Genomic DNA, 14,957 nt, shown 5'->3' on the forward strand with positions numbered 1-14,957 from the left:
CCTTGGCTTCAAAACTGGCAGCAGCTCATTTTCGTGGGAGTGCCCTGTGGTCTGCAGCTGACATCCCCTGTCTGTTAATGCCCAGCCCAGATTTAGGAGTGGATTATGATGAAAGTGGTTTTACTCACTCAGATTTGCACATTAATTATCAGGACAAACCTTAATTTTCTGTGATGTTTTAGAGCAGACAAGTTTTCTATGACATGTGGGTCATTTATATTAGCTAACATTAATTTTTTTCTTTCATAAAAACGTCTCCCATTTCAAAAAACCTTTGCTTTGTTTAGAAATAATGCTATTTCCTATCAATTCATTTAGACATTTCTCTAAATTAGGTGGTATTATTTGCCCTAAATCTGGAGGACTCCTAGGTCTTCAAGGAACATTTCAGAGTCTCTGTAATCGAGCTCAATCTAGGAAACAGGCAGCTTCTTGGAGCTAATCGTGTTCTGCCAGTACCAGTCTTTGAGGAAGGTGGCACAAGGAAACCCCCTTACAAGCTTGAAAGTTAGACCTTGTTTGGTTCTGGAGCAAGGAACTAGAAACTGTCTGATTCTCAGTCCTCAGCAATGTTTGTTATAGTAGCTTTGCACCTCCACTGGAAATCTCTTAGAGGGTTGTCGCAGTGTCCCTCAAGCGCTGGTGAAGCGCAGCCCCAGGCTAGCTCAGCCTTACACTGCGGCAAGCACGCAAAAGGGTCGGGGTGGCAGGCAGAGCAAGCCACCTCCTCCCCGTGGGAACTTGGTTCCCCCTCGCAGCGACGGGCACAGGATCTCGCAGGACCACGGCAGCAGGAAAAGAGCCGACTCTTCAGAACAGGGTGGCAAGATGACTTTATTGGAAGGGCAGCGAGCACGGAGCTCTGCCTCGGCCGACTGCTGCTCGGAGAGAGCCCCGAACAGAGCCGTGCACAATCTTTTATTCGGGGGAGGATTTAGGGGTGGCGACAACGGGTCAGCCAATAGGGAAATAGGGGGGTGTAACAAGGGGTGTAAACTACAAAACAGAGAACCAGTCACAGAACAGGGGTGGGGGATTCCCCGGGACCCCTCCAATCACTCGACGCCCCTCCTGGACCTTTCCAGAATCCAGGGAAGGGCCCCGAAGTGATGGACGGGGCGCCCAAGGAGGGACAGAGAGGATTGACAATGGGGAGTAAAGGGGGAGGAATGATTGACACATAACGAACAGAACATTCTAGCTCATAAACAAGTTAAAACCACTTACAACATAGGGGGGTACAGGGAACGAACCATTATATAACTTCATATTAAAATTCAACCTAAAATCAGAACAATAAACAGGCAAAACTAATTTCACACCGCCACAGAGGGTCTTTAAGCCCACAGAATGTGAAAGTTTCTGATTTTAAGATGTAAGTAGATGGAGAAAATAACATATCCTTTTATGGCTTCAGCACTACTCCATCTCTTAAAAATGTGTTCTTCACTTGTTCTTGTATGTTTCTGGATTCTGCTCTGTTGCTGATTCTTGTTATGCTCTTCTTCAATAGCTTCAAGCAATTTAATACTTGATGCTTGCTCTTCTCTACAGTACTTGCTCACTGTAATCAAGTCATGTCCAATCCTCTTCAGAGAGCTGCAGAAATTATTGTTTCGTGGTTTTCAAAATCAGGTTTTCATTTTTCCAGTAAGAGTCATGACTTTTTGCTGTCTTTGTAGTTTTCAGCATTTGAAAAAAACCTGTACACAAGAACTGTGTGCAGCATGCTTTATTTCTTTGCCAGGCAGACAAGGTCACCTCATCAACCAAGGTCAACTTCTGGTGATGTCTACTGTTGATTCTTTTGCACAACATTACACTAGCTGTTCATGGTCTGTAGATTATGACCCTGAATCCTCAGCAGGAGGTATTGCCTTGTAAGATACCTTTCCTAATTCAGAAGATACTTACAAAAACAGTTTTGAGTTCTTTGTCTCAGAATGTAGAAAATTTGCTTTTGGTCGAAAGAAAATGTCCTCTTTGTGACTGGTTACAGGTAATTGGTTAAGCACTTTTTTTCTAACCAACCTGTTGCATTACTTTTTACTATTATGATAGTTTATATATCACCTGCTTCCTTTGGCAGCAAAATGTCTTCCCTACCTAAAAAACAGCAGTAGAGCTTGAATTAAAAAAAAAAAAAAAAAAAAAAGTGCAAGTTTCCTTTATCAAGCAGATTTTCAATCTTACCAAAGAGGGAATCTGGTTTTAGTTGAAAAGACTATTTTTTTTTTCCCATAAAACAACATGACTACACATTCATAATATTTTATATCCTTTCAATCAACATTATTACAAACTTTTGTAAATTCTTATTTTGTTTCATCTGGGTTTGATAAAAGACAAATGAATGATAGATACCACCTTCATCCTATCTGGTGTTTTTTAAGGAAGACAAGTATAGCGTTAGCACTGTTTCAGCCTTATTTCCCTTTTGGTCTAAGATTTATTAAAAAGGAACATCATTGAGCCAGAGACCTTATGATAAGTACAGTCCTCTTTCCTAGGTTTTTAGATAATTGCAATGAACTCTTTCTTTTTACTGAAGAAATTAATACAATTGAGTGTGTGGTTCTGATTGCTACAAATGACCATTGATAAGCTGCCTTGTCTTCCTAAAGACTTTTTCAAAGTGAAATAGGAGAAGTAGAGTAAGAAAAAGAGGAACATGCCGATATGTATTTATCCAACACTTGAATATCTTTCAGTATTTCATAAAAATAAATGTTTGAATGTTTCGTTTAAGAAGTGGATATAAGCCTGGTAAGGGTGATTCAGTAGATTTGAATATGTAGCACTAGTTTGAAGGACTCATTCTTGAACTGAACACAAATATTTAACATGCTGAACTTAAGACATACAATGTAAGGCATTGTACTAGGAGACATCTGTTAGTTCCTTCATTTAAAGTAGAATCAAAGACAAAAATACTGAAATTATCTGAGAGAGTATTTTACATATTTCTGACTTTCCTTAAACTAGGGGGCACTAGAACAAGAGCTTTTCTGAGCTTTGCAGCTTGCCTCTTTTCCAGCTGCATATCCTTTAACCCACCTCACGTTTAGGCAGTTCTGATGCTCTGGAAAAACCGTCAGTACAAAAATCAGTAAAAGAGGACAATGTGAGAAAATTTTCCAAATTAAAAACAGTAATACAGAAAGGGACTTCTAGTCCTATCTGTGCTTGTAGCACAAAAGCAGTGAATGGAAAAAACAGACAACATTGGCTTGGGTGAAATTCTACATGAAAGAAACTCTTCACCTTGATAAATTACAGGTGGAGAACTGTCTTGTTATAAGTTTTCACCTATCATCTGTCAACTTAGATCAGATGTCTGTGGTTTTCCCATTAGGAAATCCAGTTCCTTTTCGTTTTGCTGTGCTGGTCCTTGGTGTGCAGCCCATTTCAGGTCACTGCTGCAGTGCAGGGAGAATCCTTGCTTTTCTGTGTGACTAAGTTGTCTTTGTGTGAAAATAAAGGCACAAGCTGGTTTTGGTACAAAATTGTGTTGGGTGCTGCCCTGGATGTTAGAGAACAAGGTAAGAAAATTTCTGTAAGTGTAAAGGAACACAGTGTCTTAACAAAGATGGATCCTCAGATTCTTGCCCAGTTCAGGGAAACCATTCAGCATGTGGCGGGTCATCATACATTCTGTTTGGCCTGCTTGTAGCTAGCCAGAAAGCTTCTAGTTTTAAAACAATGCCAGTATGTATTGCCTCTTTCCTGTTTGCCAGTTCAAAAGATTTTGGAGAAGGCTACTCTGTTGCATGGAGTTTGTGATGGGGATCATGAAAGGGAGCTGGAGGTAGTGCTAGGGGATATTATGGAGGAACATGAAAGCTGAACTGGCACTGCAGCAAGCAAAAGGGGAGAGAAAGGACATCAGTCAACATTTATTTAATGTCTTAGTAGTAGGTCTTATTGTCTTAGTAGTTTGGTGAAGTTTCAGGAAAGGGAAGAAGATGGCTGCCTGTGAAGGTAATCCATGAATTCCATGGAATTTCTCTTTATGGCTTTTGCAGAACAAATAGAAACATAATACTATATGGCTTCAGTAATGGAGGCACTGATTTTGCCTGATAGTCTTTCCCTGGTGCCGATGAATCTCAGCAGTAGTTACCAGCAGCCATAGATGATTACATAGTCATTCCATCATACCAATCATTCCCACTTTTACTGGTTTGTTCAAATCAGCTTGTTCTGTCTTGGGGTAATCAATAATGTATGGTTGCTGTATCAAGGACTCTTTTCATGACAGGTTTTTCCTACCCTACCACATGCAGTCAGACATCTTACAAGTAAGAAATTGATAACTATTTTGATTCTTAATTGTAGTTCTTTACTGACTACTGATCCTATATATTTTTGGATGTATGCTGTAACTCCAGTTCATAGTCTAAAGCTTTTAATTCAATCACTTTTGGAAACTAAAGGCCCACTTGGTAGCAGACACTACATTAACTGGGCATTAAGATGCTCATACCTAATACAGGAAATTTCAAATCAAGCAAGGGAACTGTAGTGTGTCTTCCTATTACCCTATCACAAGAGGACAGTGACTTTCTGTAGAGTGACTGCAGTGCATATATAATATTCTAATAATTAGAGAAAAGCTTTGTGATTTGACTTCTCACAATGTCTGATACACCAAGAAAAAATATGTTCAAATGTATTACATTTCCTTTCAATGTTGTACTTAAACTACTCACTAGAAGACTAGCCTTGTAACTATAGTTAATAAGTTTTCCATGCTGTCAAAAGTAATAATATTAGTATGCCATTCAGTTAAATTAATTTTGTTTTGTGCACTGGTCTGCATAGACATGAGTGACATTTAGAAATATGATCAGGCAGGAGCTGAGGAGAAGCCAAGTGGGAAAACAGAGGGACATGCAATCATTAAAGCAGAGCAGCCAGCTGCAAGTATTTCTGGGCAGGCAAAGAGTTACAGAAAATCAGGCCATGATGTTCAGCCATATATTATTCTTTTCATTCATTCTTTCCTTTTTCATTTATTCAAGAAATTAATTTTCTTCTTGTTTAATTAAGAACTTGGTACGTTTGGTAGCATGATCTCTTGTCTGGAAATCAAAGAGTGCAGTTTGGCTGATCTTTGATTTCAGCCGCTTTTTCCGCCAAAGCATTTCTCATTTTGCAAGAGGCATCTGATTGTGATGCTTTTATACTGATGACTGTGAAGTGTCATTTTCTGTTAATAATAACAGTGTTTTCTCTTTCCATTTTCTCTGCTTTTTAGAAAGCAGTAATTGCAGTACTCTCTCTAAATAGTTAAAAATGTAATAAGCAGACTAAAAGGAGGAAGCTGACAAAACATAGTTTGTTAATTTTTTTATAACATTGGCTGGTTCAAATTTATTGCCCAAATTGCTTTTGAGTCCAATTTACCATTATGTTAGGGAATATTACACAGTTATGGCAGTTAAAAGAAAAGCAATCCACTGTTTTTATATATATATTGCACTAAGAGGACAGAGGTGTGTAATGAATCTCTGTTTCAAGTAGTGCTGTTCAGAAGGGGCTTGTGGGAAGGGAGGAAAAAGAAGTAGATATTTTTCTTTCAAGAGAAATATCCTGATAGGACTGTTACCTTTAAGCCAAAGTAAAAAGTGTTGCTGGTATAAAAAAGTTGTATCACAATGAGTCAGAGTAGGACTGTGGTGGGGAAGTCAGTCAAAAGGAATATACAATTAAACCCTTTCTTTTGGCTCTTTCTCACTTATACTTTATAGCATGACTGTATGCCTACAGATGCTACCTCCCAATACCTTTAATGAATTCACTTCATTTGAAAGATTATTCCCTACCTGCTGTAGAGCTTCTCCCTTTTAAAACTTGCCTCATGGACCTTTATTTCTATTTCTGTTTTCTCTTCACCTAATATGTCTCTTTTCCATCTCTTCTTTATCCTGTTGTCACTGCTAGTCCCTTTTCTACAGGGTCCAAAGTGAGCCCTCTGGATCTTCACCTTGGGAATTCTTTCTTCCAAAGTCTCATGCTATAACCCATTTCCCTTTACTGCTTGATTTACTTGTTAGATGTCTTGTAACTGCACAGACATTGTCAGGGGTTTCCTTTTGAGGCCAATGTGCACATTAGAAGAGGGTGTAATCTATGAAGACTCTTCTAAGAAAAGAAAAAGTTAAACAGGAGATACTTTTGATCAGACATTCTGTACTTTCGTTTTGTGAGACAAAACACAGACTGATCATAGAGTAAGGAATCACGCAGTAGGGCATTTGTCTGTTCATATTTTATTGTTTTAAAATATTTTCTTTAAAGTTGCAGTAGGTACAGTCATGAAGATGGTTCTGCCTTCTCTCCAGAGGCTTTTAGCACCTGTTTACTTCCAGCTTGGCTGCTGTGTTCATGGGCATGAAATTCTTTCAGACAACAAAGGAATTACTCTGCTTGTCAGATTAATGGTATAGTTGTTAAAGCCCTTAGGTTTATTTTGACTGGATGTATAGATAACATTTTGCAAGTCTGAAACAGGTGCTTCTGCAATAAGCTTTTTGCCCGAAAGGATTGGGAGAACTCTGCCTCTCCTATGCGCTCTTGGTATTTTATCCTAAAAGCAGTGCACAAACTTTGGGATACAGCAGTGTGTATACATTTTCATGTGACAGTTTCCAAAGTGCCATAAGGGCTGACATGTTAGCTCCAGCTTTTCTTCCCCTTTCTTATCTTTCCCTGCTTCACCATCTATTTCTAGCCAGCTTCTACAAATTGAGTTCTAGGAGCTTCTTGCTCACTTCCCACTCCTTTGCCTAGTAGTGGCAGAATCATCTTCATATTGTGGGGTCATCTGGGCCCTGATTTGCAAATATAAGAGAAAAAGTCTTTCTTTCTTACTTTCTTGATTATACCTATTGCAGGTTTGAAATGTTCTGCTTTGTTCTTTAACCATGTATTTATCAAAAATGCAGTGCCTTTGGAACTAGTAACGTCAGACAGCTGTGGAAGCAATAAAATTTTGTGTTTAAAGAAAAAAATGGGTGGTCAGCAAACCAGTATTGCCCTTCCCCAGTGTGATCCCTGTTTGCTCTATGGGGGTGGAGGGGCAATGCTTTTATAATTCTAGATCCCAGCTGTGTGTATAGGTTGCTAGTTCTACCCACTTGCTACTGTGGCTTAATTGAAGTTGGGACCAGTCTATGTCATCAATTTCTGCATCCATGTGGTTCTGTCACTAGTATTATTGTGGCTCTTTTTGAGGCTTAGTGTATTCATGCCTTACACGGCAAGAAAAGGAATTTGTTGGATATGAGATCTCCATGTGCAGACAACATGTGGTGGCCTTAAAACTGTTTGAAGCCCATCAGTGTGGGAATTGGGATTCAAGATTCTGCCACTACAGTTTACCTGGTGTCTTGGTTTGGAAAGACAGGTATCTGCTAGGGAAAGCTTCTCCCCTTAGAATGGAGAATGTAAACCCCCTCCCTCCAAATTATTATAATTTTGAGATTAAGGGCTTTCAGGCAAAGATATGGGAATAGGAATAGCAGGGGTTTTTTTACTAGGAATATTTAAAATTGTCGCAGTGTCCTTCTCGGAGCAGTGGCTCCATCCACCCAAGCTAGCTCTGACACTGCGATCAGTCAGGGAGCGCTCCTCTGAATTTTGGGAACCAGAGGAGCAGCTAAGGGGGTTTTCCCCTTATCAGAGGAGAGACCACACCGAAGACGGAGGAAGGAGTTGGACTCAGCTGGCGGGCAAAGTCCAGGGTGTTTATTCAGTCCCACCTGGGGACAGCCAAACCTCAGGGAAGCTGCTCCAGCTGAGCGGCCTCGGGCACTGAGCTCCAGGATTAAATGCAGGGGAGGGACGAAGGGGGGAGACAAACCAACATCCAATGAGGGACAAGGTGGGAGTGGAACAGGGTTGGAGGGACATTTAAAGAAACCAATGAGAATATAAAGGGAGGAACCTCCTCGGCTCCTGCCCTATCACTCAATGCCCGTACCTGAACTCTCTAGAAGCCAGGCGGAACAATCGAATGACAGACAGGGCCCATAGGAGGGGGCTGGGAGGGATATCGGAGAATTGACAGGGAAGGGGGGCAGGGACAAACCTTAGAACATAACATTTCTTAGGAGAACAGGGGAGTGCAGAACAAACCATTACAACAAAAATAAATAACATAAAATGCAATATGTAAATAAATAACACAGAGCACAACACAACAAGAATATAAATGTAGTAGTACCAAAAAAAAAAAAAAAATCCTAGAAACCCTGACAGTCAGAAATATGACCTGACACCTTGTTGGTCAGGGTGTTGGAAGCAGTCTAAATAAATCCTCCTGGAGTAACAGATGTAGTTTTGTTGGAGGGAAGATGATCCTGTAGAAGGTCTAGTGGTGGTGAGATGGGTCTGATCTTCATGTGGAATCCAGTGGAAAATAGGCTCTTACTGTGCTGAATTTCAGCTTTTATCTAGGTAGGAATCCTTGGCTCCTCCCACTGGATGGAGCATCTCACAGTGGAATTATGTAATGTTGTTGTGAGCATTAATGGCCCATTAACAGAAGATATCCCCCTGGGGGGAGGATGGGTGGTGGAAGAGATAAGGAACATTGATCCACCTGGTTTTAACAGAAGGCAACCTACCCCTTTTCCCCGGAGTTAAAAGAGAAAACACCTCTTTAACTGGTTTCAAAAGATTGGTAATAGAATACATACTTTTGGTTATATATTGCAACCCAAGACATTTGGGTTTCCCGAATTTGAAAGACACTAATTTAGCTCGTAACCCACATTTGTCGCTTCCCTGTTTTCTCCACAGTTTTAAAACATTTTGGTTGCTGTTGAAACTATACAGTGAACATTACAAATTTTCGTTGTAAAATGTTAGAGTAAGATGGTATTATTTTGGGCCTTTGCCCATAAATTGCATCATATTGTGTTTCTTTCAGGCTTATGCAAATATTCACAATCAAAATCAGATATCAAAGTTGGAAACCAACCTCACTGTGTTTATATTCTTCCTATACTGATTGATTTTTAGTCTTATATCCAATTAGGGAAAAGCATATGGTGCTGTGGCTTGTTGTGTTGGTATTGTTTTACTAAGAGAACTGCAAGCATCAACTTTCTCATAATATCTTTTACAAAAACTGTAGAGGATGTTTATATTAATGAGATAGATATGTCTGTTAGAGATTCTTCAGTTCAAATGAGAGTAATCTGAATAAAAATCATTTTTCTCTGTAGCTCATTAGGAGAATGAACCATCAAGGTAAACGTGATTTGTGACAAATAGGAGAAGAAGCACAGAACAAGCAGGAGCTACTTGAGTCATCTCTAAAAAGTCCAGGTTCTCAACAGTATTTCAAATAGCCTTTTGTAAGTTGCAGAAGTGTTAGCAGCACTGTCTCTGTCATTTATGTTCTACTCCATTGCATCCTCTTTAAAAGTAATGAAGTTATGAAGTTGCTTAGAAGGAGAGAATCTTTTGATTGGTGTATAAGCATTATACATCAATAGGTTAATGACTATGAACCTCCCAGCTGGAAGTTTCTAACACTAACTTACCGTTTCCATCAAAGTAATTTACTAACATAAATTATTTATACACAGGCCTGAAAGAAATTAATAATAACAATAAGGTACCTCCATGGGATAATCACCATTCCAGCAGCGCTCATCTGTACTGTGTAGCCCTGCAGGGGGTTGTAATTATCTGGTGCAAACCACACCTCTAGTGATTGGGGGTTTTTGCTTCATTGCAGTGCTGCCACTTCCAGTGTTTTACCTGAAAAACACCTTTTGAATTTTTTAAAAAAAAAAAAAAAAAAAAAAAAAAAAGGTGTGGCAGTCATTCAAAGAGAAAAGGTTACAATGCAGTTGATAGAGATTTTCATACCAACAAAAAGAGTAGTAAACTTGATTCTGGAGACATTTAATGAGGTGCCTACATTTTTTCTTCAGGTTATTCACTGGAATTAGCTCATTATCCGCTCCCATTTCCCATGGCTTCCTGGTGATCCATGGAAAACTGGCTATTTGCATGATACTGCCTTCTTTGTGTTTCCTGAAGCTAAAACTACATTAAAGAGGCTAAAAAAGCACTAAACACCCTCTAAAAATTACTCTTCTGTCTAGACAATTGCAGTATTTGCACAGTAACATAACATGATTACAAATGGAGAAATGCTGGTGAGAAGTGATGGTCTCGATGGCGATAGTCATTGAGTGTAAAGTACTTCTGTGAGCTACTGCTGAAGCACTCAGATCAGAACCAACAATCCTAACATTATTTTATGCTTTCTAAACACACTCTTGTCTCAACACAAGATAAAAAAAAAAAAAAAAGCACCACCAAACATTTTTTTTTTAAAAAAATCAAATATTTGAAACAAACACTTTAAAACCCTTACAAATATCCACTGAAAGGAGCAATTAGAAGCATGGTGTTGATTTAAAAAGGTAAAAAAGTTCCTGTGCTGCTACAACTAAAGCTCTGCCTAATGAATCTGGAGGTGAGACAGCGCCCTTGAATATTGAGCAATATGTGGGTACAAAAATCTCTAAGATGGAGGGACTAAAATATGCTTTCATATATACCTTGTTTCAGTCTTCTCAGACCTCCATGAATCCACAGGTAAATTTAAGCCACAATGTAATAAAGTAGTGACTGTGGAGAGCATCAGGTGGCTGGGTGACTTGTGATCATGATAACACAAATCAATAAGCAATTGATTTCTTTCATTCTGAGCAACCTGCAAGAGATAGATCAACTTCACTGTTACCCAGCCAATATGGACTTGCAAATATCAGGTGAACAGGAACATGTTTTGCTGTTACTGTGCCATTTGAAGCTCAGATAAAGCCAGGCATGAGCTATGTAGATTGCATGGCTGAAGTCCAAATTTTCGTAATCTGAATCTGTGCTGGGATTTAGGATAATATATTAAGTCAGGGAGGAATAGTAAATTCTTTCATGGTAGTGCAGTCCATGTTCTGAAAGACATCTGGGGTTGTTCTAGATGTAATTGTTTTTTATATTTGTGTCATTCCTTTTGAACAAGGTAATAACAGCATTCTAGCCCTTCTGGGTCAGACAGAGGTCTCCTCCTCAGCTACTCACTTTGCAACATGAAGAGTCCTAATCTGCTCACATGTTCCTTCTGCAGTAACTGTGTCATATCCTTGCTTATTCCTGCTGCTTTTCTTGGAATCTGTCCCAATTCTACCATATCCTTTTGAGGTGAGGAGGACACCATGAGTTTTCAAGATCCTGGCACAAGTGCATTCTTATTGCTTTTATCTTCTTATTGCCAGAATCGGGATTAACCCAGTGTTCCAACGCATTCTGACAGCATTTTTATACAATACACACATTTAACACCACGAGCTATTTTGTTTGTTCTGTCTGAGCATATCTTAACTACATGTAACTGTGCTCGTTCTGTGTGTTTCCTGACCACTGGTGATTGCTGAGATGATGTCTGGCAGGGAGCTATCTATTAGTATCCCTGGATTTCAGTCCCAACTTGAAATAATCAGTTTGAAATCTGTCACTTTATGGGTAAAGTCCTTTGCACGGGGACTGTCTATTATGTAGGAAATATCCACTACATCCATGAGCATGTGAGCAAGTTGCTCTCAGTTGTGTCTAAAAAAACACAGGAGATATGATCATAGAAATGTACTTTACTGTCAGAATAAATTGTGGAAGTATACATACGCCATAAGAACTAATGCCTTTAAAAGAGAAGCATGACTGTCTGAATTTTTTTATTGGTCTGCTTGGTGTAAGCTCATCCTTCTTGTCTCAAAAACATCCTTGTTAGCCTCCCTAGAGATACCATGGGCCTTGAAGGAAAGGAGGAAAGCAGCTTGGATCATCCAACTCATCATTTCTAAGCAATATCCTTCCACTCTCATCTGCAAGTTCCTATCTCTTATTCATCCTTTTAAAACAAAGTTCTTGTAATTCTGAACATCATTCAGCTTTTTCCTCTTTGCCAAGACTGTTAGGCAAATATTAAGCGATGAATAGCAAAAGGCTGCATTTGGCAGGATCTTAGATGATGGGCTGGAAGGCAAAACCAAATCCTTTCAGCTATTCCTTATGTGAGGAGGGATGTACTGTGTCCTTTCATGGTCTCTATCTCTCTTTTTTTTTTTTTTTTTTCCTCTTTTGACAGATAGGAGATAAGTATTTTTTTATATTGAATATTTTGTGCTATGTGTGTTTTTTGTACTTCCTGCTTTTGTGACAAAGTGTGATGAGAAAGCTCCATATTACTGTTTCACAGAAGCAGCCTAGTATCTGTGTGTGCCTGTTTCTTAACAGATTTCCACTGAAATGTAGTCTGAAGAAAATATAAAAATTCCTGGCTTAGTTTAAAGACCAAACAGTACTTGTGGGACCCCTGTTGTCAGAAGTGAAATTGTGAGAAGTATCACTTACTTTCTGGCCGGCACATATCTGGTCATTTGGTTCTATATAGGATAGTTGCTGCAACAGACTTGAGGTTATCAATCCAGATTTATCCAGATTTAATCTGGACAATTTGTGGTAGTTTTCTCAATATTGTTCATTTGAATGTTTTCTTTAGCAGTACAAGTTGGAGATGTAATCCTGCTAATTTTCTGCGAGGCTTTCAAAATTGCATTTTCTAAATGGTAAAAAAAATCATTAAAGTAAAGCATCATGTCTTGTTTGCTTTCACAGCAAGAAAAGCTGGGTGATATCTGCTTCTCCCTCCGTTATGTGCCTACTGCTGGCAAACTGACTGTTGTCATTCTGGAGGCAAAGAACCTGAAGAAGATGGATGTCGGTGGACTATCAGGTATGTGTGTGAAAATCTACTTGAAGATTTTGTGGGCTTCTAAAGGCAGAAAATCAACTCATTTTCTGTTGGAGGTCTCTTGGCTGAGAATGTAAGGGTTTGTGTTTTCTTGAAAGTTGGAGCATGACTGAGTATATCAGAACTAATTCTAGGTTAAAAAAAAAAAAAATCACAATGCATAGCATTCCACTCCGAGACAAGGTCTGAAGTGTTACACAATCAGATGACAGTGCAAGCTCTCTGTACTTTCCTTCTCTCCTGTTGCCTAGAGATACATACAGACTATTCAGGCAAGAGAAAAAAACTGACTGCAATTCCTATTGTCTGTTTAATCTCACAAAATATGAGCATTTCACTGCAGTGTTGCAGATAATAGGTAACAGAGGAACTCACCACAGGTTGCCATACTGACTGCTGCTTGAGGTGCTAGAAAGATTGTTTCTGCATTTGAAGGGCTCAGGTGTGATTGCTTACATGTGCGGAGTTAGAGGTGCTCTGCATTTGCATGCACACCAGAAATAAAAATGGCAGTCTTGTGAGCATGGTAGGCGGTGAGGCTGATACATCCAACATGCTCAGTACCTGCCAAGAGCCCTGGTAGCCTTTTCATGGGGTGAGGCTGTGCACACTGTGTGTGACAGGGATGTGCCATCTCTGAGGGACGCTGCAATCAGCACAGTGGCACCTGGGTTGTGTCCCAGCAACCTGGTGCAGCTCCCTGTGCATTTCTGTTTTCTGCTGTGTCTGGAATTTGGGCACAAGTTACTGTCTAAATTGCCAAGTAGTTGAGACTAAATTAAATAACAAGATGCTTTATGAGGTGAGGTCTTTCCAGGAGAATTTTGGTTTGTATGCCTTCTGTTAAGAAGAAACAGTTGCTGCCCACCATTGAGAATGAGGCTATTTCCAGCACAGTTCTAGGACTGAAAACTTTTACAGCTGCTACTAACACATAGATGATGTAATTGCTTATTTTGATTTACCAAGTGACAAAAAAAAAAAAAAAAAAAAGTGTTTTGCTTGTATTTTTTTTATAATCTTAGCACAAGGGACTAGCTATGTGCAAAATAAACAAAAATGGGAACTTACTGAATGAGGAGAAACAAAGTCTTCTATCAAAAACCAGTTATTTTTTGGTTTTTGTTTTCCTTGCATCTAAAGTCATCCACTGCACAGCAACAGACATAAAAGTAAAGGACATACAAGTGTTGTTGTAGTCATTACTCAATAAAGCCTAGCCTTTTCTTGTTCACAATGGACACACCACTAATAGTTTCCCTAACGCTCACAATGAACAATTGCAAATTAATGTTCATAAGCACATTTAGTCCCAATGGTTTCCTAATGAAAGATTAGATTCTCCTAATGACAAAGCGTGGGGATTTTTGACCGAGGATTAGCTCTGACAGCCAGAGCATCTATATTTTTTTCCAAACTTTGTGAGAAATATGGTGGATAATGGGGACTTAGCTTATAAGAAGTGAAAGAGAGAGGCAGGGGAAGCACTAATGAACTGAAGAGCTTCTACAAACTTCAGATGGAAATTACAGTACATTTTGTTGGAAATAACTATGCGGAAATGAATGAACTTAATCTTCTCCATGTTCTGAGACACAAAGAGGACATTTAAATTTCTAGGGAGAGAGAGTTTTTGTTCTTTTTTAGGGCCGTGCCAAACCTGAAACATCATGTTCTCTTGGAGACAAACAAACCCAATGGGATACCATAGTTGTAGCAGTAGTTCAACAGTCACTGACAGTGATAAGTGGCAGTTACTCTGGTATTCCTGAGACAGTAATTATAGATGAAATAATGTTGGTTTAAAGTGGATCCAGTATCTTTCATTAGGGAATTTATCTTTTGAATAAATTATGCAGGAACAACTTTGGAAATCAAGCTGAGATTCTGTTGTCATTATTCACACTAAATAATACCTAGTCTCTAAGTGCTAATGAAGGTGACAGGATTTTATCTTGATTAGCAAATATTTTCCCCTAGTTTGTTTACTTTCTCTAGATACTAAAATGGCTTTTCATATTCTAAAACCAAAAATTTTGCATGACAGTGGAGGTGGGAAAAGATTAGCAATCAAATGTGAAATCAAACTGAATGTTACCTATGTATTCAACAGTAC

At 39.1% G+C, this 14,957-nt stretch overlaps 1 protein-coding gene across 3 annotated transcripts in view; it reads left to right on the forward strand.

Annotated features, from left to right (window-relative positions):
* SYT1 (synaptotagmin 1) overlaps positions 1-14,957 on the forward strand; it is a 350,331-nt gene that overhangs the window by 287,116 nt on the left and 48,258 nt on the right. For all 3 annotated transcript variants that reach the window (XM_040062361.2, XM_040062359.2, XM_040062362.2), the window contains one exon: positions 12,706-12,823. In XM_040062361.2, the coding sequence (XP_039918295.1) occupies positions 12,706-12,823 (118 nt within the window). The remainder of the gene's footprint in view (positions 1-12,705; positions 12,824-14,957) is intronic.

Source organism: Hirundo rustica, chromosome 4 (genome assembly GCF_015227805.2).
Source record: "Hirundo rustica isolate bHirRus1 chromosome 4, bHirRus1.pri.v3, whole genome shotgun sequence".
In the NCBI taxonomy this organism is placed as follows: Eukaryota; Metazoa; Chordata; class Aves; order Passeriformes; family Hirundinidae; genus Hirundo; species Hirundo rustica.